Genomic DNA, 22,612 nt, shown 5'->3' with positions numbered 1-22,612 from the left:
TTGATATAGTCTGGGTGACATTGAAACTTGCAAGGCTCAGTGGAGGTACCTTCTGGTCTTGCGGTGAGGAGCAAACTGGTAGGAGGTGTGGTGGGGGGTGGCGAAGTTGAAGATGGCCGCAAAGATGTGGTACCGCCGGCTGGTACGGCTGCGACAGCCCTACAGTAAAAATGAGCGTGATTAGCAAGAAGCAGAATGGGCGGTGAGCATACAGAGGCTTACTGCTGCGACTCCTTACCGCTCCCGTTGCCCACAGTAGCCACGATAGCGACTATGGCTATCACCCCGAACACGACGAATAAGATAACAACGAACGATGCCTTTCCCTTGTTGATGAGCTGCCCGACCTTGAAAACCATGCCGATCATCTGATCTCCATTTCCGTGATGATCGTTATGATGGAAAAGGGCATTGTGGCCTTGTTCCAGCAACTGAGAACGGCGGTTTTGGCTGACCTCTCCATCACTTGATGCCATTAGGTGAACACAGACCAATTTTGGGTGCTTGAATTTTGAATGATTATGAAATTATATCTTCACATTTAGCTTAACTCAGCAGTTAGAAGGAGCTATCTACCTTATATAGAATTAACTATACCAATCCTGTATATCGTCTTACCCCTATTCTTGTCTAAATAGATTTCAGTCAACGGTGGGAGTGCAGTGCTCCGTACGCTGAAAATAGCTTCAAACCATGAAGACATTTTCAGCTATCCATAATGTGTCCTGCCCCTTCCCCCTCAACCAGTGCAGATTTTAGGTAAGCGTGGCAGGGAAATACTCTCTATTATACATTAAGGGGCAGTAAATTGCGAAGGCTTTTCATGTGCCCACCGAATGCGCCTTGTCCGCTTCTGCTCAGCCGGTTGAACCTTCCTTTAATAGCGCTGGAATCAACCCATAGACCCCAATAGCCACCACATAGCTTACAGCATTAGAAGGTCTTCGAGATACACCGCATAAGGTGACGTAAGCCCGGCAGTTAGTTGTTGACAAATGAGTTTATACATTTCTATCTTTGCAATCTCAACCCCCCTTTTTGAATTGACCACTATCTAGGACTTCAATCATTGAGCTTGGAGGTGGACTGGAGAGGGATAGAGACATGTTTGGGACCTGACATTGCCCATCCATGTTTCTCGTTCTCTCATTTAAATTGGCGATTCGATTCCATCCTCAAATATTCTGCAAACCGATCACTCTTATTTCTCCATCATCCTTTCTGGGACTTCATTTTCGTCGGTTATCCTAGCCTCACACACTAGGAGGGCCCCCGATTATATTTTTCCCTCTACTGCATCTCACCGAAGCAATCTTACTCAGGTCAGCATGGGTAACTCCGATCTCCAAGGCTCCGTCACCAGCGGTTCTATGTCTGACTCAGTTGGGCGCCTTTCCAAGGCCGCTTCGATCGTCACTGATGCCCCTGGCAGCTCTCCCGTAGGCACAGGGAAAGCCTCCAAGAGACCTTCTGTAGTGCATGTCGTCATCGCTTGGATCATGAGAGTTACACATCCGCATGAGAAGGACAATCTGGAAAGCAATCACTTGCAAGCTACTCAGACTCCCACTGATCCCACCTTTATCCTGTTGGGTATGAAATCAGCGAGCACTGGCCTTGCTTTCCATGGAGACGACAACCGGGCAGAACGTCCCGTCGAGTTGGACGCCGGTGATAAGAATGGCGGTTTAGTGCCGGACCAACACCATAAGCAAGCTGCAGTCCAGAACGAACGCGCAGATCGCCGACCGCAGGCTGTCAATCACATCGACAATCCCCGTCTGTACCGTAACAACACCAACACCCCATGGGAGTATCAACAAGGCGTCATCCCCGAGCACCGGAGACATGAATCCGATGCCCGACATGTCCGTGACACCATGCATATCTATCAGAACAATGAGCAACAGCCAACTGGAGAAATGATTCAGAATGCGTTGTACGTTGAAAGCTACCGTCAAGCCCATCCTAAGTTTCAGTATAACGTCAAACGTAATGCTGGGACTCAGGAAATGGGTTTTATCAACAACGATCCGACAGAGAGAGATACAGGCAAGGTCCTTCATACCACTGCAGGTTTCGACGTGAGCAACAATGTGCAGTATGCAAACGACGCACAGAGTATTGGTCAGATCGTTGGCACGGGCTGTCATCCCATGCTGTTCGGAGGTAACTACCACGACAATCAACACGTGGGTCAAGGAAGTCAGCAAATTGGCCTTGTGTTTCGCTCAAGGGCGGGAGTGCAATGATATGTCACCTGGGCGACAGAATATTTGGCAATCGTTGGTAGACGAGGCAGTGTATGGCTAAACAGGGGCATTTTCTTACAATGTTTTCTTTCCTAATTTGTTTATCTTATCCTACCGGTTCGATGCTAAGCTTCACATTCTCTTAAACTAGATAACTTCGAAAATCCAAACTAAAAACATAGTACTCAAAAGTCATTTCATATTTCCATCTCTACAATAAGAACGTCTAATCAAAATTATGTACATAATGCGTGAGATAAGCGATATAACAGCGTGACCGCGCCCCTTTGGTCAACTTAAAAGAAGACCTACCACCTGGGACCCGTGACCCTGATGTTCGTTATTACAGAATTCTCCAGCCAATGGATGAGCCGTAGCTCCGGAACGTACTCGTTGGCCTATCACCTGTGTTCCCTTACCCGCATGAATATTGTTGCGGATGCAAAGGCTTGAGCTTATTCTTAGTATGTCAGCATCCGCTATCGTTGCGCCTGAGCAGACGTCTAGCCCAAGGATCTGGATATCATCAGCCCTTTGGATGTTGCCTTCAAGACGACTCCTGAACTGATCTTCCTTTTTCTCAACCCCGTCGGTCTCAATCGGTTGTTGCTTGATGCACGCTGGCTCCTCCATCGCCTCTTCCTGCATCATGGACAACAGAGACCTTGATGGGCCCAACCATGGCCGTTGTTCCGTAACAGGACACTGGTCAACCGTTTCACAGATACCAAAATGTGAAACTACCCGCGAATCATCTGTTGTTATCTGCCTTTCAGCTGGTTCCCTTCTTGGGAGGTATTCCGAAGGCTCCTCGACGGAAAATGAGTCGATCTGGGCCCGCGAGACCGTTTCTTGCCCTTCTGTCGTGTACTTCGTCATGTCTCCAACTTTGTCCTTGATAGTGTCTAGTGTTGCGGTCATCTGCCCCATCGTATTCGTGTTGATATAGACGATATGTAGTGACATTATCTCTCGTTGATGCTCTAGATCGGCGAATAGCTGGTCATATTGCTTTTGCTTGAATGCAAAAGCCACCGAAGATGTCCATATGTTTTTTCTTGGGCGAGATAAGGTAGTGTGTGCATCGATAAGTTTGTCCAGCACGTTCTTGGTGCAGCGAATTATTCCCGGTGTTCGAAGGTAAGGACAAGCCTCGATCTGTTGTATGATATCGATCAACTGTTCGCTGGTTGCGTCGTACTTTTTCTGATTGTCGGCAGCGTTGTAAACCTTGCGGAAGACGTCGTATATCTGTTTACAGTAGTCGATAACTTGTGCTCCGGCTACAACGGTACTGAAGATCTCTGCCATTTTGGCATTCGTATTTGTGACTGTACTGTAATCGGGCCATTGAAAATAGAATGTAATTCTAGTATAATTATTAGAAAAAGTGAACGGAAGCCATAGAGTCTTATGTTTATAATGTAGATGCCCAATTACCTCTTCACCCACGTGCCTTCACTGTACGATGGTATAATTTCATATTGTAGCAAATACGAACTATGGCATTTCCTGACGTCCGCCTGGCCAATATGCTTAGCTGGCATCGTTATCACCAGAGTATGGAAAGCCGCCTTTTCCGACCTGAGGCATTTATTCTCGCCTTGAGTTGCCTTATATGGTCCCGTCTCCCATAAGCTGATCACTTCTGATTTGCGAAAGCGGACATATGATATGATTAAGCAACCATTTCGGTAAGGCGCGGACTAAGCCACCACTAATCCCTCCCGTAAAATATCATGTGGCCTTACAAGGCTGCGGGAGCCTGCGGTGATGCCTTACGCTGTGGTTCTTGAATCACATTTAAATGATACTACAAAGGGTCTTTTTATACCCTTATTGGGCCTACCGAAAACGTGGCTTGCACTTGGAACTCAACATCTCCGATAGTTTAGATGGTGACTAGGACGAGCCTTTTTCCAACTGTATCTCTCTACATACGTTCATTTCGTAAATGGACTACTGCGAGCCGCCTGGTCCCCATGCAATATCTTGTTAGGCCGCGTCACATCGTATTCGTCAGTCGTGGGGGGCCATATCTATTCCCGTCATCAACGCCTTGCGCTACTTCTGGGCACTGAGCCGCCGCCTCCCGGGCCAAATGAACCCACCGGCCAGGGCGCTGATAAGGTAAGGATAGTGAAAGAAGGCTCCTGAAACGAGCAATTATATTAGCTTCAGACCGGATGAATTCCCAGTAGTTCCTCATACTTCAATTCCCAGATAGTTGTTTCAAGTAATTGAGAAATAGTAACAGGTTAACTCTCGGCAGTAAACAAACTACTAACATAGTTTACCATTAAGTCGGTTATATCACTTCGCCAGTTACTAGTTTAACCGACCTTCCTTATTAAACTTTAATACGTTTTATCTCTATAATTATAATATTAAATTCTTTATTAAAATAAAAGTTAGAATTAGTAATTTAAACGACGTAAGATTTTATAAAGCTTATTAATTAAAGGGTTACTATAAAAGCCTTCGGTATCCTATAATTTACGATTAACGACTAACTCCGTAGTTAAACTCTATAACGCGAAATCCGATATTTACAATAGAAATTAATATTAATTAAAGAGGAGGTATTATATAAGTATATAATCGACTTAAATATCCGAGGAATACCTCCTAAAATCGCTAATATAAAAAATATAATTAATCTTCTTACGGGAGCGTGCGGTAATGAACGCGTCGGTAAATATTAAATTAAATACTTTATTAACCGTAATTTAAACTTAAAGATTAAAATAAATTAGAAATATAATTATTAAAGGGTTCTTTATAAAGATTTAAAGGTTATTTTCAATTAATTTAAATTAGTTATAAATATAAAAAATTAAATATAGTATCTTAAAGGATAATATATAGAATTTCGATAAAACCGGCTTTATAATAAGCGTTATTAACTTAATATTTATTATAATATATACCGATTAATTTAAAAAAGTAAAAATAATTTAATTTAATAATTAAAAATAATTAACGGGAATAAAATATATTAATTTATAAAGTTAATATATTCTATTATTCTTAATTATTTAAAGTTAATATTACTTTATAAATTAGTTATATAAAACCGATTTATTAAATAATTAAATAATTAAACCGACTTTTAATAATTAAATCGATAACGAGACGGGCTTAAATTAAATTAAATACTTTAATAAATATATTAAAATGTATATAAAAGGTCCCTATCGCTTTTTAATCCTAAATAGTTATAAAAGCTATATTTTAACTAAATTCGAGATATATTATAAGGATAACGGTATTATTATACTTAATATACCTCCCTATTTATTTTATTTACTTTAATTATTAAATATCGTACTTTATTCGTTATTAAAGTATATATATTTAAAAGAAATTAAGTTATTTATAAAAGCTTTAATAAATTATATTATAAAGCTCGAATTCCTTATTACTTTTAAAGCTATATATTTTATTATTTTTATAGAAAATAATATTAGATCTAGATTTAATATATTTAATTTAATACTTTATAATTTAAACGAGGTAATTAATAAATTAGATATATATCTCCGGATATTTATACTTAATTTATTATATCTAGGGATAGTTAATAATTATAACCCTTAAACGCTATCTAACCTTTAATAGATAATAAGGTACTCTACTTTTATTAAAAGTAAGATTTCTAGTTATTAAGGAAGCTCTTTAATACTAATTTTAGATATTATAAATTAGATAACGAAGGGTATAAACCGAATAATTTATAAAATAACTATTATATATAAATAAGTCCGTATCCTTTAAAATATTAATTTAACCCTTTTAAAGCGTTAAAGGGTTAAAAAAGCGCGAGTTTAGCTTAAAGGAGCCTTTATTATTAAAGAATTTTAATATTTATAAGATAAGAAAGTAAAAGGGAAGCGTCTAATACCCGATAAAGGTAAAAATAGGGGTTCGTTAAAGCGGCGTATAATAGGCGGTAAGTATTATAATACTTATAGCGAGATAGGTTATAATATATAAATTTATAAAAAGGATATAGAATCGAGTAATAAATCGGATAGCGAGTAATTTTAATTAATTTAAAGCGTTATAATTAAATTAATTTATATAAAAGTGTTAAGAAGTAGAAAGAGTAACCGGCGAAGTAATGTGACCGACTTAATGGTAAACTACGTTATTAGATTTTAGAGATGTCCGTGGACTAGCGGGACGCAAGGGCGTGCAGTTTATAAACGCTGGCCGGTGCATTATTACAATAATTATGCATACTATCTCTACCTGAAGAGTCACCCCAAAGGTGTCGTTAAGCCTCTAAACCACTACAAGTCCCCCCTTAGCGTTCACGCCCCCGCCGCCGACCCCAGACCAGATTTTCATGGCAGAGGGGCGGCATTGTTTGTGTGAAACTGTCCATAGAGTGCCCATTATTATCACAGCCCAGTCTAACCAGTAAGATTGTCTCAAGCAATAATCTGGTCGGCGGGGTCTAGAAGTAACTGAGAGCTTACTTCACTTGGCGCGTCGAGCTACGAAAGCAAAGGATATTAGATTTGGGTTAGGGCTTTATATGTAATCATGTGCACATTTGAGAATGGCCAGAACATCTCACGTCACTGCATGTCAGATATGAATTTGGTTTAGTGCATTGCTTCCAATTCAGCGTAGGGATATCCCTGAAACTATGTCGCAAAAGGAATTTACAACTGGATGAGTAAGAAAACGCGCCATTTGGTATCTTTCTCGAACTGGCAAGACCATGGTGGAGAGAAAGAGACGCATAGATATAACCCAGTATGATGCCAACTCTTTCCCAGGACGGCGGGAATAGAGATGCAGTGCGTTCGTAAAGGCCCAAACCCACAACCTCTTACTGGAAGGGCGGTTTGGAGTTGGCCTTGCCGCCATCCTCGTAGAGAGTGGCCGCCACATAGGCCTTCTTGCTGTACGTTGTGTTGACGCCGAAGCTGAGCCAGGCGAGGACGCCGTCCTCGAGGTTCTCGCCGAGCTGGACGTACTGCATGAGGGGGTCGCTGGTCATGAGGCCGACGGCGAGCAGGAAGTCCTGGGCGTTCTTGGTCCAGCGGGCGTGGTTGGAGGCGTAGGGCTCGACGGCTTCGACGCGGTTGAGCAGGTCCTGGTCGAAGTACATCTGGCCCAGGTGGCTGACGGTGGCGTCGTCGATGGTGTGGTTGTTGGCGCGCTCCGTCGCCGACGGGTGCACCGCCACGTGCACGTGGTGGGTCCGGCCGTCGTAGTGGCCCGGGAACAGCGACTGGAACTGCACGGCGCCGTCGGCGTCGGACTTCTGGAAGCCCCGCAGGAACGTGTTGTTGAGGTTCTCCGGGGCCGGCTTGTAGGCAGCGCCGGTGGCTACGCCCGAGTAGACGCCGGTCGCGTTGCAAGCTGGTATGAAGAGGTCAAGTTAACCATTTGCATTCTGATAGAGAGAGGTTCTGGGCTCAGGTAAACTTACACCAGATCTCGACCCAGACGTCGGTGATAGGCTTGCAAGTAGTGACGTCGACAATGTCAATGTCAATCCAGAGAGGGACTCCAGCTTGCTTCTCAGTAACATCCGTCCGGACATACTCGCCAGCGACATCTGCACACGCTATGGTCAGTATCGACGAACCCAATGACACGTGAACGCACATCTGCTCTTGCGAGGCCCGAAATCAGATTGGATAAAGTACTTACAGTAGGGGCCCTCCGTGACCTCAGGGCTGAGCACGCACGAAGCATTGACGGCGAAGACGTCGTGGAGCGGCGTGTTCTGGTTGAAGTCGGCGGTCGAGAGATGGGTCTTGTTGATGTCGCTCGGGGCGCGTTGGACGATGCCGCGCTTGGCGTTGGCGGCGGCGAGGGCCTGGCGGCGCTGAACGCCGCGCTGCTCGTGGCCGCGGGCGCGCAGCTCGGCCGAACAGTGGTCCAGGTTGGTGCGCTTGGCGCTCTCGAGGTAGGTGCGGCGCGCGAGAGCCTCCTCGCGGACGTCGTGGCCCGGATGGGCGATGACCTGGGCGGTGGCCAGGACGCTGAGGAGGGTGTTGGTGAAGTGCATCTTGTCGGTTTGGGAGAAGTTGGATTGTTGCAATGAGGGCGCAAAACGGGATGTTTGTGGTGTTTGGGGGATGAGAGTGGCTGAGTTGCAGAAGTTATGACTTCCTTCAAAATTCGTGCGGTTCACGAAATAATGCCACCCAGAAAATGCCGGCAAAAGTGCCTTTGATCTGAACAATTAAATACCAGGCGCATTGAATACAACCGGCAATTGCTCTGCATTGGCATCACGATGATCAACAATCAATCACCCCTCCTTCGACATCCCGTTACATTGCCCTTACCTGCCTGAATTGATTAAAATGTATTGGCGTGCCACTGATTTGCAGCATCTTGCATCCGCTCCAGGTGTCGTCCCTTTCCATCCCATTCGAGAGCAGTGTGCTTTACACGCCAGCCTACCTTATGTGTCCTCTCTTTAGTTGCTTTTGCCTTACATCTGGGCAGTTGGGAAGCTTGGGTGCCCAACTATTAGAAAGTAACCGATCTCAAAACACAAAGTAGAGCACCCAACATGATGTTTATACCGAAAGTGAGATACTCAAACGCGGAGGCCTATCTCATGCCCGAAGTGAGCTAACGGCAATCTGCCGGGGCTTGTTTTGAACGCAGATCCTTGTCAGAGCCCTTCCGGTTATGTTGCGCCAGGGATCTTCTCCAGGAAAAGGGATGCAGGATTGTTTATGCTTCCACCCAATCAGCTGAGCTGGATTTCAACGCCATTGCAATATGCTGCATATTGCTCCAAATTGGACATTCCGAATTGTTTCCCCGTCATGCCAAGATGGCAAATCTTGTGTACCCCTCTGGGCACCTCTGCAGCCTGCCAATGAGATGACTGTTCATTCGCGTCTCAATCCAAACTTTGAGTAGAGTACGACCCTACTAAGAAAGTAACCCTTGACGATACATGCCAAAGTTCCAACGGTGCTGATCAATGTTGGAAGGCCTTTGTCAAATGCATGAGGCCAGAACAGAGACGTGCGGTTTCTGCAACTGGGATAATGGCAAGGAAACAATCTCCTAAGGTGCAACCCAGGTTGCCCCTTGCCTTAGGTTCTTACCACAGAACAAGCATCCAGGCACATCTCTCTGACTGGACGTTCTTGGATGCCATTTGGATATCTTGACTCCTAATAGCTATGCAATTGCGCAAATTGGATTGCTGCTATATTTACTATATAGAAGTAGTTTTAAGACATTACCCCTATTGTCCAGACTTCCACCCAATCCTTATATTCGCTTTTCTTAAGCTCACCCCGATCCATAAAGCCAGCGATTTAGTGGAATCAATGTTGACGTACTTCCGCTGAATGTAAGCAGCCAGATCGAACGAGTCAATGTGGCAAAGCCTGTGGCTTTCACGGCAAATCACACAACAGGGTGCCAGTGCCATTGAAAGATAAGCCCCAGGCATCAATGCAATGATGTCCTGTAAATACCCCACAGAGCACGTCGCTGCGGGGTAGGAGCCTTACTTACGTTCTCAACCAGCGTCAGCCTTGGGAATCTCCGCCAGAAGAACATCATGTTTAATGGACTTGCTTGACAGCTCAGACACAACTTCCAGTGACGGGCTGACTCCAAGCCCGGATCATACCAGCGCAACTATGCCGACCACGGGAGAATGTGCTCAGCTATCACGGGCCGATCACTCGCCGAGTCAGTCCGCGAGCCTTCCGCCTGACCAAAATGATCTTGAGCCATATGCCTACCGGCCTTTCAATCAGCCTCAAAGCGAGATACGCCTTATGACTATCCGTCCCGGAAGCTCTGATGACCCTATGGAGATCACCTTGACCCATGTTTCCCTTAATCCTCTACCACCACAGACACTTCCGAATCTAATGACCGTCGAAGAATTGCGACCAACATTGCCTAGAGGGTGGCTAGCACTCCTGACTATACGTGGTCGCATAATATTTCTGAATCCACATGGCATTACTACCTGGATACATCCAAATCCCCAAATCAGTCAAGCTGCATACGACATCACCCTTCATCCAACCCCATCAAACGGGGACACGCCATATTTTGAAGCGTTGTCCTATACGTGGGGATCATTACGTCGATCTGCGGCTATCGTAGTTAGCGAAGGCCCAAAGCGTTCATTACTACGGGTCGGCGAGAACCTCGCTGAAGCGCTTCGATTCCTGAGGTTACCCGAAAAGCCGCGTGTCATGTGGGTTGATGCACTTTGCATCAATCAGGAAGACTTTGGCGAGCGGGGGCATCAAGTTGCGCGCATGGCCCAGATCTACAGTCGGGCGTTCAAAGTGGTAGCCTGGCTTGGGCCTGATTACGACGATGTGGCAAAAGCCTTTGCAAGTCTGACTTACATTGGGAATCAAATTGAGTATGCCGCCAACAATCTCATCATGCACTCTCCAGGAAGCTCACGCCCTCTATTGCGGGACCCTGCAAAGCAATTGCCTTCAGATGACGTCTTTTGGGCCCCAATCATCAAGCTATTCGACAGACCATGGTTTTGGCGCCTCTGGGTTATTCAGGAGATCCACATTGGGAATATGAATTCCTATCTACAATCTGGTGTTCACGAAATACCCTGGTTGTTGTTCCGACATTCTGTATTGTATCTTGGTTTAGAACCAAGATTTCCTATACCTCCCCTCCGAATGGGCAGGCTTTACACGCTGTGCGATGTGGGAAATGGCTTTGTTGAGAGGATCCCCACTGTCGGCTCCCGATTTTGCTATTCTGACTCCAGAGATGTCATCTATGGGCTCCTTAGCCTGGCGCCACCCGAGCTCTTAAAGGCGATTTGTGTTGACTATAGCTCCGACGTTCAATCAGTCTACAGGGACTTTTTCACTGCATACGCTAGTCTGCAAAATAGGAATGACCTCCTGTTGCTAGCAGGTCGGCGCACAGCAGCAGCGAAAGCGACGTCCCAGTTTTGGCCGAGTTGGCTTGTCGATTGGCGGACTAGAATATTGAGGATGCGCCATTTAGTCCACAAAGTTACATCAGCTGCCGGACATTCGTGTGCCGAGTTCAACTTCGGGGCTGACTCCAACAATCAGCTGAATATCCAAGGTGTCCTTGTTGATGACACTGTTCTATTGACAAGGACTGAAAATTTTCAAGATCTGACCGAGGTCATCGAGATGTTGAGAAACATAGCAGAGAAAAAAGGGTCAGCGACAGCGGTAAACGGAACCTACACATCTCTAGCTGAGATAATCGACAGCTACATCGATGTATTACATGAAGGTCTTTCCAGAGACCGAGATGGTTTGCGGTGTGTGCCCTCTCCTGAGAGATTCCGACAGGATATATTGGAGAACCCAAACTTCTCGTTGGAGTCAGAAGCAAGCTACCCACCATGGTGGAAAGCCTACCAGGTCTTTCTACGACATCGATGGGTCCACAGGGATCTATCTGTAACCAAAAAGGCGTTCCGGCTGCTTTTCTGTGCGACATAAAACTTGGTAAGTATTTCCACATATGCACGTAATCCTTCAAGCCAGGAAGTATAGTCCTTGAAATAAATTTCTCTAACAACTGTGCTACTACGGAAGTTTAACTGACTTGGACGGTCTTAGAGCCAGGCGACTGTATATTTATACCTCTTGGATGCCGTTCTCCCTTGGCGATTCGTCCCGTGGGAAACCGGCGGAATGCATTCCAACTCGTTGGACCCATCTATCTTCATGGTGTAATGCATGGAGAGGCACTTCTGGGTCAGGTACCATATCCCTGGCGCATTGGGTATGACGGTCGTAATGAACATGTGAAAGAGGGTGTTTTCTTCGAAAACTTGGAGACGGGTGCTGTTGTGACGACAGACCCTCGGCTGGATCAAGTACCACTTCCCCAGGACTGGGAGCCGGTGGATTGGACCCGAAAGGAAATCGATCCTGTAATCTGTTGTCGATTTAGGAACAAGGTTACAGGCGAACTGATCAACTACGACCCGAGGATGACGAGCAAGGCCCTAAGAGATCGCGGCATTAAAGTCCAGGAGATCACGCTGGTGTGATGAGATACTAATGAGGGAAAAGTACTAAACTACGGTGGCGGGGGAAATGGGGTAAGAAGGATACACTTGGTCCAGGTGACATTGCGACGCCCCTGAGACAACTCTAAGATATGGGTTTCGGCCGATTTCTGCACGATGACGAAAAAGATTGGCATACGTCTACTTCAGGGTCAACAGGCAATTATTTATTGGTAGATACGAGCAAAGCTTTAGGCATAGAAACTTCCCGCACCCCTTGGCCATTCACTTCAGGCCCTTCTTGCGGAGCTGTGGTAAAGCTACAATGTCCAATACCGTCCTCTCGCATCTCGACAACGCCCCTTATTACTAGAACCAAGTGTGCTTCAGCCCTGTCCTCCTCCAGCACGTGCCACGCCGCACTAATGGCTCGGCTGTTGGTCGATACCATTCTCATGACCCCGTCGCACTTGCGGAAGCCGAGGAGTACCATGACCAATATCTGAGCCAGCCCGGCAGGTAAGGCTTTTGATTTAGCGTGTTAGTTTTCTCTCTGAGTCATTCATGAACCAATCCATAGTTCAATGCATCTGAGTGACATACGAGGGGGGAGATAAGGTTAATCGAGAATGGCACTCACTGACGAATACGGCAAGGGCGCTAAATCCACATGTTGAGAACGAGTGGCGCACATCTACGGCTCCATATTGGTCTTGCAGGGTCAGGAGAAGGCTCTGAGAAACAAGCCAATGCATCAAGCCCGATACAAAATGTATAGTCACGCCGTAGCGGAGAAGGATGCTGATTGTGTAGCTGGAGCGTTGGACACCAACGGGTTTGGAGACCCGCAACGCACGGCGCTTGTCCTCACGACACATGAGATCGAACTCGCGCTGGAGCAGGAATGTGCTCCGCATCGCGTTGTAATAGATACGAACCAGAGATGGCAGTAGCTATGTCAATTTTACCAAGTAAGGTCGGACTGTCAGTATTTATGTGACACGCATGAAGGAAGCAATGGCGTCCCCAGGTGTGTATAAGACTTGTTTCCTCATGTTGCCTTCGTCGTCGTGGTCGTCTATTGCATTCCTGGACCGGACGCTTCCTCTCTTTACTGGGCCTCCTGGTGGTTTCCGGTACTGTGTCCACGTATAGAATAGGACACAAGCCTTGACAAGATTCAAACAACAAACTGTGATAATAATTGAGGGGCTATACTCCAGGCAGCATCGACGTTTGCCCTCGCTAGATTTCTCTACCAAGCAGTGCGAAACACGGTATTAAAAGGGAGGTCCCAAGTATTACGTTATCACATTGTCTTGCGTTGCGCGGGCCAGGAATCTGCCCGTGCCGTTTCCAATCGCCCACATTTTTTCGCCCAAATGTCTGAGCGCGACACTATGCCTACGTGCATGAGGAGGCTATCTTCAGGTGGCCACTGGATGCTTCGGTTCTGGACCAGGATAACCTCGTTTCCCTGTGCTTGAAAGCAGTCACTGTATAGTTCGAAGCAGTCTGTGACCACAGCTCCCGGAAGGATACGGTTCTCGCAAGTTCCCTCACTTCCATGATTACCGCCTCGTAGTTATGTGGAGGATTCACCCGTGTATCGTTCCACCCCCAGTCGCCCGCCCTGTTCTGTTCCAAAACCGTAAGGTTGAACGGAGCGCCCTGGAGAAACGAGTCTTTCACGACGGCGATGATATAACTATTAGATCCTCGTGACTGGAAACGGCGGAGTTGAACCTGCAATAATAGACACATTCAGCATATGCCCCTGATTATTCCGTCGAGCGCTCCCATCAAATGTATCGGCACTGAGTTCAGAGCTAGGCGGCACCAAGTGACCTGTTTGTGGCGGCTGACATGGCGCACATTCTTAATTCTTGGGAAGCTAATGTCCATCCAGTCGCCCTTTCCGTGCGCTTCATCGAGCTCTTCGCGGGTCAGGGCTTCCTGAAATTGCATACGATAGTTGGAGGCCGAGAGCAGCCCAGTGCGCAACACCGATTAGGAGGTGCAGCCCCTGATCGAGTCGGCCCACGGTGTGACAATCTCCGGCATGAAGCAGGCCTGCTTCGTTTTGGCTGCCGAAACAGGCGAGGGCGTATATGGTCAGCCCAAAGTTGGTTAAGAAGACTAGAGATGCGATCCCAGATTGCAAGACAAGTACTCGACTTCGCTTGGACCATCGCATCAGACGAGTTCTTTTCTCTTTAACGCGGAGCCAAAGAGCCATGTGGTCCACAGTGATAAAAGTTTTGCAGCAGAATGAACTTTCGTTTATAGCCAACGATGCATTGCTGTTGGCTACATCATTGTCGCGCGGTCGTGACTATTGGGTATCGCTTGTCGACGCCGGATGGAGGAGAAATCCTCTTTCCGACACTCCAACGTCTGCTGGCCGTAGTGCCGATAACTGGCCCACGGCAGACAAACTATCTGGCGTTCCTACATCAGACATCGCCGTCGAGTTCCGCCTGCGTTTCTTGGACAACAATGTATGGATGACGAATAGCACAGGCTCATATCAATGCAGTCAAAACCACTGCTTCCTGGCAAGTGATGATATTCAACCTTACTAGGAGACATAGGCCAGCTCTTGAAAAACTCAGAACCTAATAACAGATGGTCCTGACTCGCCGAGGTTACACGTTACGCACGCCTGCGCTCAGAGCAGCTATCCTGTTTTCTCAAGCCCTGTACCTGAGTAACGTAGTGTAGCAAGCAAAATGGCTTGGTTGATCCTCCATCTTTTTCGTCTCACTTACGAGGCCAGATCATACGTCGCACAAGCTTGCTCCAAATCCAGCTAGGCTTCTCCCTAGTTGCGGTATCCTAATCGCAGAGAGCCGGTGTAGAGCAAGTCTGACATATATAACTTCACTAGTTTCGCACTGGAGAACACGGGTAGAATTACGGTGCTTTGACAGGTGACTGGCCAAAGAAGGCACGGCAACGCAGTACAAGGGGTCCGAACCCAGGTACAGTGTAGTTCTTTCTATCAAGACAGTACCCCCAAGGGGACCACTCAGCGCGCGGCGGGCCCTGAGCAGTTGGGACGTCCGTAGAGCAGGAGCCGTGCAACCACGTTCACAAGCCAATTCGGCCGTTTCGAGTATGGTTAATGACGTTAATCAAAACAGATCAGGTAGTAGATTGTGCCGGCGGGAAGATGGGGGAAAGGGGGGCAAGGGACAAATCAATGCGGCAACCAACGACTAATCGGATCTTCCGAATGCCCTGCCGAGGACCCCACATGCTTCGGCATGTCCCCTCCTCACCTTCTATGTATCCCAACAACCGTTAACTCAACTTCCTTTGACCGAAAGTACATGTTCATGTTCGCCTACAGAAGATGACAACCACGGCCTCCCCCAGTTGCTAATGGGCACCAGCCTCACAATGTCTCCGCGGTACTAAACTACTGGGACGACCCCGGCGACGGCTCAAGTCCGACGCCCATCTACATCGGCAAAGGCAGGATCACCAACGAGCGCCCCCATCTGCCGCACCAGTTCACAGTCTCAGACGTCACAGGTCATGAGGGCGACTACACACTGGATGGCCAGGGCTTCCAGTACCTTCGGCACTCGAGCCAGGAGAAGGAGTTCGTCGACGAGCAGCGCATCCGGGACGTCTACTACCCCGAGTGCGCCGCGCTGCTGAAGCAGACGACGGGCGCGAGCCGCGTGCACATCTTCAACCACAAGGTGCGGCGGGGCCCGACGCAGTGGCATCACCTCGGGCTCAAGAACCTCGCGAACCGGGGCCCCGTCACGAAGACGCACGTCGACCAGTCGTACGAGGGCGCCGAGCTGCGTCTGCGGTGGGAGCTTCCCAGGGAGGCGGAGGAGCTTGTGCGCAAACGATACCAGATCGTCAATGTCTGGCGGCCTATCCGGACCATCCTGAAAGACCCCGTGGCCGTCGCGGACGCCAACACGGTCCCTGATGACGACCTCGTCAGCGCCATCATGGTCGAGGACGACTACCACGGGGAGCAATGGGTGGTACGGCACAACCCCGCGCACAAGTGGTACTTCAAGCACGGTCTCACACCTGATGAGGTGCTCCTGATCAAGTGTTTCGATTCGGACCGTTCCGTCGCCCGTCGGGCACTCCACTCGGCGATTGAAGACCCAGCGTACAAGGACATGGAGTCGCGGCAAAGCATCGAGGTTCGATGCCTGGTTCTCTATGACGACTAGTTAAACTGTACATGTCGCTCAAACGCACTGAGTTTCGGGATATTTGAGTTTATCTGATCTGCATATGCTTATCCCATCTTGGCTCAATTATCTGTATCTGTAAATCTTAAACTCTTTTTCACATCACGTTGTCCAATGATTGCAATCAGTCGAGACGACACTGCCGCCATCAACTTTGCTGCCTCTATCCCTCGGCCGGGAGGCCTTGCGGATGCCGATGTGAATTCGGGAGTGATAGGTCCCTCAGGAGCCCGGCCAGCGTCTCATTCGATATCAACGGCCGCGCATTTCGGTGTCTCGCATAGATGATGCGGGGTTCTGATGACAAGCAATCAATCTGGGAAAGTGGAAGTGGATATTTGTTCTGCAGCTGCTGTACCAAGTCCTAGCGGCCAATGTCGTGGCGCCGCGCGTAACTCGGGGGAGAAGTTGGGGTATCTACCGGGCCTTGGCATGCTACGCTCCGATAGGTTTTGGCCCCCCGGCGGCCCTAGACAGCTGGGCACTGCAACCTCGACGCACGAACTCCCCTCACGCGAAGCCCTGCTGGGCTCGCCATTGGCCCCCGGCGCCGCATGCAGCAATATCTTATCTATATCGCTGCGCATCTTTACTTGCTGGGACTCGCGCTACCGAGGCACGTGTTCCGGATAATGTACGACGTGCCAAGACGAGAACACCAAGGAAACATGTCGTGATGGGCTATCATAGGTGGCCATTTATCTTGCGCCGGCCTTGCCATTGGGGCTTGGCTTGTTTCAACGAGCGGGTGCAGAGAATATGGCGAAATGGCCGATGCATGCTCGATAAATGAAGCAGGTGAGGGGCCACGCTGGCACAGAGAGCCCACTTCCGGCATTGCACAAGTTGGGGTAACGAATGCATGTCTAGCATCGCAAGAGCTACGCCATGGAGAGGGCCTTGGGTTATGGCGGAATTGACCTTCCGGTGGCGCGCAGTCAAAGCGACGAGCGCGTCTTGAACCGAATATAAAAAGGGGACGGATGACAGGAGCAAAAAGGGGTTCTCAAGTCTTGCCCCCCTATCTACACTTCAAAGCACACTCTCGACTCCTTCTTTTCTTCATCACAGCAGCACCAGTACCAGCACATTCTAGCCAACATGGGCGCCCCCAACGAAGTCCCCGAGACCGTCCAATGGAACGGGAAGCAGGTCCCCGTCTACCCCATGGAGACGGTCGACTTCTCCAAGATCATCTGCCAGGAGCCCGAGGAGGTCGAGAAGGCGGTGCGCATCTGCCAGACCCAGGGCTACTTCTACATCGACCTCTCCGGCATCGACGGCCGTCGGTTGCTTGAAGACCAGGAGAAGACCCTGCAGTTGATGCACCGCTTCTTTGAGGCCCCCATTGAGGAGAAGAACCAATACGGTCTCGTCTCCCCTCATCTTGGGTAAGCTTCCTTTTCGTTTCATTGCGCGTAGGTTGATCAGAGTGGACTGTGCTAACCATATATCAATGTCTAGATATGAGCCCATTGCTTCCCGGACTGGTGTCCTTGAGGGAACCAAGGACGGTTATGAGATGATCAAGGTAAGCCATCACCCTGTCCCCGCCCTACCTCGGGATCGTGTGTCTAAGCTCTGCATAGGTTGCCCGTGACGAGATCCAGCGGGACAGCCCGCACATCCCTGATGTGATCAAGAACAGCGGGGACATCAAGGTCCTGGAGAACGCCATCGCCGGCAGCAACGTGGTGACCAAGGCGATCCTGTCGGCGCTGTCGACGGGCCTGGGCCTGACGGGGGCGTCGCGGTTCGAGTGCTCGCACCGCAACGAGAAGCCGTCGACGACGACGCTGGCCATGATGCACTACATCCCGTCGGACCCGACCAAGGACAAGAAGATCGGGCACCAGAAGCACACGGACATCTCGTCGCTGACGCTGCTGTTCAGCCACGAGTGGGGCATGCAGATCCGGCCGCCGGGGGCGCGCGAGTTCGGCTTCGTGCGGCCCAAGCGGGGGTGCGCCATCGTCAACGTGGGCGACTCGCTGCGGTTCGCGAGCGGGCACACGATGCAGTCGTGCATCCACCGCGTGGTGCCCTACGACTACGCGCAGCACCGCTACTCCATCGCCTACTTCCTGCGCGCCGAGGACACCACCATGTTCACCGACCCCGCCGGCCGCTACGTCACCGCCGGCCAGTGGCACGACGAGAAGTTCTTCGCCTTCACCACCGACGCCGAGCTGCAGAAGCAGGCCCCCGCCCACATGATCCTCGGCGGCATGCACGAGCCCGAGGCCGAGGAGGAGGGCGTCGAGGTCATTGCGGCGCCGGCTCCGGCGCAGTCGATCGCGGTCGCTTAGGACTGCTGTGCTCTCTACAAGAGACGATTGCATGTAGCTTTTCCGTATGCATACGTAGTAAATTCTCAAGGCAATACGTACAATGACTTATCGTTTACTTCATTTTCTGGTTTATAAACCGCTCTCTACGACTACTTGCCTTTTTATCTGCCTTCAAAATCGCCTCCGTGCTGTGAATTGCTATCATCAATATGATTTTGCCCTTCTCATCATCCAGATCCATCCTCTCCCTGGCTGTTGCCTCCACAACCCTTCATAGATTGTACTGGTCACATGAATCACGGTACGCTGCTATCTTGTTCCACGTAGAACCCTTAATGGTGATCATGCGAATTATATCATGCGAATTATATCAATGGCGATAGCAGCGGGAATCCCCCGTAGTCCCCGTCCAGTCAGCTGCCATGGTGACCCGCAGTCGGGGTAAGTCGTCCTCGGCATTCGATGGCTGCTGTGGCGATCGGCCCCTGTTACAACCCCCCACTTCTCCATTGCCGATCCCAGAACGCAACCTAGGCAACGAAGCTCGGCGCTGCCATTTTGGGATATCGTTATGAGGGGTAAAACTTGGGTTCCATATTGATTTTGATCCGGGCTTTGCGGCATAATACCTATCGCCTGTCGGTTTGTTGGGGAAATGGGGGGGTCATGTTTTGGATGCTGAAATGCGATGCTCCCCTCCAGGGTCGCCAGTAGTAGGCTCTCCAGTCGGCTCCCGTCTTAGCCAGCAAGTAAGAAGACGCTACGAACCTCCATGGCTTCTCTCCAACTCGACCCCGATTCGCCCCTCCATGTCCTCATCGTCGGGGGCGGGCTTAGCGGCTTAGCCACAGCCATTGCGGTGTCGCTCGCCGGCCACCGAGCCACCGTGTTCGAGGCAGCCCCGCAGCCACACCCCTTGGGTCTGGGGTAGTGACCTGCCCCAATGCAACCCGGCTGCTCTCCAGATGGGGCGTTGATGGCGTTGCGGAAGCGGGCAACACGGCAATCACGCGGTGGCAGCTGTGTGACCCTCGCGGGGCGCCGTTGGGACCCGACCTGATAGCCGGTGGTGAAAGCAATGATACCGACGCAGAGGCACATCAAGGTTCTCAACCGTGGACATTTCATAGGGTCGACCTCCAGCTGGCCCTACTGCACCGTGCTCGTGAGGTCGGGGCGACGGTCTGCTTCGGCTCGCGTGTTGTGGGGCTGGACGATGATGACGACTCGCGTGTGACGATACAGCTGGAGAGCGGACAGACGCACAGCGGAGACCTTATGGTGGACGCCGAAGGGACGCAGTCAAAACTCAGGAACGTCGTGCTTGACAGGTCAGTGGACCCGGCTGCCACGGGATACGTCGCGTACCGCGTCACCGTGGATCGGTCCATGGTACGCAGTGCTGAGCTGATGGGCTTCATGGACATGGCTTGCATTCGCACTTGGGTCGGAAAAGGCTCCTACATTTCCGCGTTTCCGATGAGAAAAGGTACCCAGCTTAGTATGATGGTCTTGATACCGTGGAGCCAGTTGCAGCAAGTCGGAACTCTCACCCCGGCGCAAGAGCTCCAAGATTACTTCAAGGGCTGGGATAACTTGTAGGCTGCTCGCTATATCCCTGGCGGATCTAGGATAGAAGTTCAGGCACTGATGATGTACCAGGGTGTCCTCGATGATAGACGCGGCTCAGAGGGTGAATAAGTGGGCGGCGGTGCACCGTTAGTTGGCCCCAGAAACACCCCAGCCATCCGAGCAAGCCTGTGCTAACATACATTTCGCATCGACAGTACCCGAACTGCCCGAATGCCGCTCGCTGCAAGGTACCTGCATCCTGGTGGGCGATGCCGCAAATACCATGTCGCCTTTTCTAAGTCAGGGGCTGAGTCTAGGCCTCGAGGATGCGGGCACCATCGGCCATCTTCTCGGCCACGTGCGCAGCGCGTCGCAGCTTCCTGCAGCCACCGCACTATACGCCACGATAAGGAGCGCGCGAGTGCAAAAGATACGAGAGGAGACGGCCGTGTTTGAAAGTCACTTACGAGCTACTGCTGCTGGCGGCTGCGGGGACAACGAAAAAGATTTGAATTCAGGGGCTAGTTCATCTCGCGAAATCGAGTAAGTTCACTCTCCCACTGTCTAGCGTGATTCACACTAATGTTAGGATAGAACTGGCTGGCTGGCACAGAAGTGGATGTGGCCCTATGATGCGTATGCAGAAGCTGAGGAGGCTTTCAAATTACACCCTTTCTAGATCCATCCCAGCAACTCTACATCAAGGCTAGAGCATTGGGCGGCGAACCAACCAAGCCAGGACTACGGTAGGGGTTAGCATACGCTTCCTCCCGTAACGATATTCAGATGTTGTGTCCGTCGTTTTGGTTTGCACTTACATGTTGAGTGGCGCTGAGGTGAGCAAGAAGGTGTATCGACCTGTTTTGGCACAATACTCGGACAATGCTTTGAGATTCCAAACCTCGCCAATGTTCAGTCCGAATAGACTCAGGAAGTAGGAGTGAAGCACTAGGGTGCGTCAAGAGTCAGCCAAGGCCATCTCCACACGAATGTTAGTAGTTTGCGTCTTGCTTACCGAGGTCGCCACCGTCTCCAAGAGTGCCGTCTGGCTTCATTGGCGGGTACACTTCGAATGACAGGTTATCAGACGCCACAGCAGCGAAGTGATGGTTCCAGAACCACTGGACGCTCAAGTCAGCTTTAGTTCCGTTTGGCTTTGCTCTCGTGCGGGACTTTTTCCATGCGTACCTTTGCAGCTTTCTCGTTGCCCTCGATACCAGCCAAGCCGCCCTGTCCAGCCATCATCTTCTGCAGCTGCTGCTCCGCCGTCATCGGCGCAATGTCCTCTGCCAAGCCCGTGCGTACTACCAAGATGTCCCCCTGCTTGAACTCGGTGCCCTGATGCGCCGCGACGGCCTCCAGATCTTCGACGGTGATGGTGTGCCGGCTCACGGGCTCGTACTGGATGGCACGGGCCTCGGCGTAGGCGCGGTAGTCGAGCAGGACGCCCCGGCCGACGACGCCGCCGCGGTCATGCCAGTGGTCGATGGACGGGATGCGCCTCTCGGGGTCGTACGTGAGGCTCGAGGACCCGTGCAGCTCGTCCTTGCCGACCCGGACGCCGTTGTACGCCAGGCCCGTGCCCTGGTGCGGGAAGTGCAGCAGGCTGTCCCACTGGCTCGAGGCCTGCGTGTTGAACGACACCTCGTCGTCGAGGGAGGCGAAGTGGCACCGGCCCGGCGAGATGTCGTCCTTCCACGTCAGCACCCGGTGCGTGGTCGGCGCCCGGCCCGTCGGCACCTTGATGATGTCCATGGCGTGGTTCAGCGAGAACGTGACGCCGTCGCGCGCCTCCTTGTAGGCCTCGCGGATCGCGGAAGGCGTCAGCAGGTTCAGGCATCCCAGATTGTCTTTCTTGCCGCCTCGGTCGCTAGGTAGGAATCGAAATGTCAACCTTTGGAGATTCTCTACTTTAGCTGACCCACATCACTTACAAGACACCCCACGCACAGCCCTTTGGCATGCCCTCAACCGGAGGCAGGCTATCGAAGTCCGGGAGGCGTTCGTACTCGTCCATTTTGGGAGTTTGTTAAGGCTGCTTAGATGGAACAGGATAAAGAAGAATATTTCATGCCCCCATGTCGTTGCGGCTATTTATTATGACAGCAACAGTATCACTCTGATCGTTCCAAGTGTTTGCTACTCGGAGGAACCCCTCTCCGGCGGCTTGATTCGGCCAGCAATTCATCGCGCGAGAAATGGCCGAATCGGCGCCTTTCCTAAACAGTATTAGGCTGAGATGTGTGGATGGATCCGCACGACTCGGGGGCA

General features: G+C 50.1%; 9 protein-coding genes across 9 annotated transcripts; 5 read left to right on the top strand and 4 right to left on the bottom strand.

Annotated features, from left to right (window-relative positions):
- Positions 1–1,328: 1,328 nt before the first annotated feature.
- PG998_004336 (uncharacterized protein) lies at positions 1,329–2,252 on the top strand (the record flags this gene model as incomplete). The annotated part of the gene is made up of 1 exon (XM_066871154.1): positions 1,329–2,252. One exon carries the CDS (start codon positions 1,329–1,331, stop codon positions 2,250–2,252), a length of 924 nt encoding a protein of 307 aa, XP_066734904.1.
- A 291-nt stretch (positions 2,253–2,543) lies between these two features.
- Positions 2,544–3,563, bottom strand: PG998_004335 (uncharacterized protein; the record flags this gene model as incomplete). The annotated part of the gene is made up of 1 exon (XM_066871153.1): positions 2,544–3,563. The coding sequence occupies one exon, from the start codon at positions 3,561–3,563 to the stop codon at positions 2,544–2,546; it is 1,020 nt and encodes a 339-aa protein (XP_066734903.1).
- Positions 3,564–7,095: 3,532 nt separating this feature from the next.
- Positions 7,096–8,286, bottom strand: PG998_004334 (uncharacterized protein; the record flags this gene model as incomplete). Its single annotated transcript, XM_066871152.1, has 3 exons — positions 7,096–7,631; positions 7,702–7,830; positions 7,926–8,286. The coding sequence occupies 3 exons, from the start codon at positions 8,284–8,286 to the stop codon at positions 7,096–7,098; spliced, it is 1,026 nt and encodes a 341-aa protein (XP_066734902.1).
- Positions 8,287–9,895: 1,609 nt separating this feature from the next.
- Positions 9,896–11,731, top strand: PG998_004333 (heterokaryon incompatibility protein; the record flags this gene model as incomplete). The annotated part of the gene is made up of 1 exon (XM_066871151.1): positions 9,896–11,731. One exon carries the CDS (start codon positions 9,896–9,898, stop codon positions 11,729–11,731), a length of 1,836 nt encoding a protein of 611 aa, XP_066734901.1.
- A 738-nt stretch (positions 11,732–12,469) lies between these two features.
- Positions 12,470–13,163, bottom strand: PG998_004332 (uncharacterized protein; the record flags this gene model as incomplete). The annotated part of the gene is made up of 2 exons (XM_066871150.1): positions 12,470–12,771; positions 12,887–13,163. 2 exons carry the CDS (start codon positions 13,161–13,163, stop codon positions 12,470–12,472), a joined length of 579 nt encoding a protein of 192 aa, XP_066734900.1.
- Positions 13,164–15,515: 2,352 nt separating this feature from the next.
- On the top strand, positions 15,516–16,457 carry PG998_004331 (uncharacterized protein; the record flags this gene model as incomplete). The annotated part of the gene is made up of 2 exons (XM_066871149.1): positions 15,516–15,537; positions 15,628–16,457. 2 exons carry the CDS (start codon positions 15,516–15,518, stop codon positions 16,455–16,457), a joined length of 852 nt encoding a protein of 283 aa, XP_066734899.1.
- A 1,122-nt stretch (positions 16,458–17,579) lies between these two features.
- PG998_004330 (2OG-Fe(II) oxygenase superfamily protein) lies at positions 17,580–18,787 on the top strand (the record flags this gene model as incomplete). Its single annotated transcript, XM_066871148.1, has 3 exons — positions 17,580–17,869; positions 17,943–18,009; positions 18,068–18,787. The coding sequence occupies 3 exons, from the start codon at positions 17,580–17,582 to the stop codon at positions 18,785–18,787; spliced, it is 1,077 nt and encodes a 358-aa protein (XP_066734898.1).
- Positions 18,788–19,541: 754 nt separating this feature from the next.
- On the top strand, positions 19,542–21,020 carry PG998_004329 (FAD binding domain-containing protein; the record flags this gene model as incomplete). Its single annotated transcript, XM_066871147.1, has 5 exons — positions 19,542–19,696; positions 19,735–20,367; positions 20,432–20,487; positions 20,557–20,884; positions 20,936–21,020. 5 exons carry the CDS (start codon positions 19,542–19,544, stop codon positions 21,018–21,020), a joined length of 1,257 nt encoding a protein of 418 aa, XP_066734897.1.
- Positions 21,021–21,036: 16 nt separating this feature from the next.
- On the bottom strand, positions 21,037–22,358 carry PG998_004328 (uncharacterized protein; the record flags this gene model as incomplete). The annotated part of the gene is made up of 5 exons (XM_066871146.1): positions 21,037–21,082; positions 21,160–21,289; positions 21,357–21,462; positions 21,530–22,211; positions 22,276–22,358. The coding sequence occupies 5 exons, from the start codon at positions 22,356–22,358 to the stop codon at positions 21,037–21,039; spliced, it is 1,047 nt and encodes a 348-aa protein (XP_066734896.1).
- Between the last annotated feature and the right edge of the window lie 254 nt (positions 22,359–22,612).

Source organism: Apiospora kogelbergensis (genome assembly GCF_038363985.1).
Source record: "Apiospora kogelbergensis strain CBS 113332 chromosome Unknown utg000002l_segment0_segment0, whole genome shotgun sequence".
NCBI classification, from domain to species: Eukaryota; Fungi; Ascomycota; class Sordariomycetes; order Amphisphaeriales; family Apiosporaceae; genus Apiospora; species Apiospora kogelbergensis.
The sequence above is the reverse complement of the archived record's forward strand: the minus strand, read 5'-3'. Positions and strand labels throughout refer to the sequence as shown.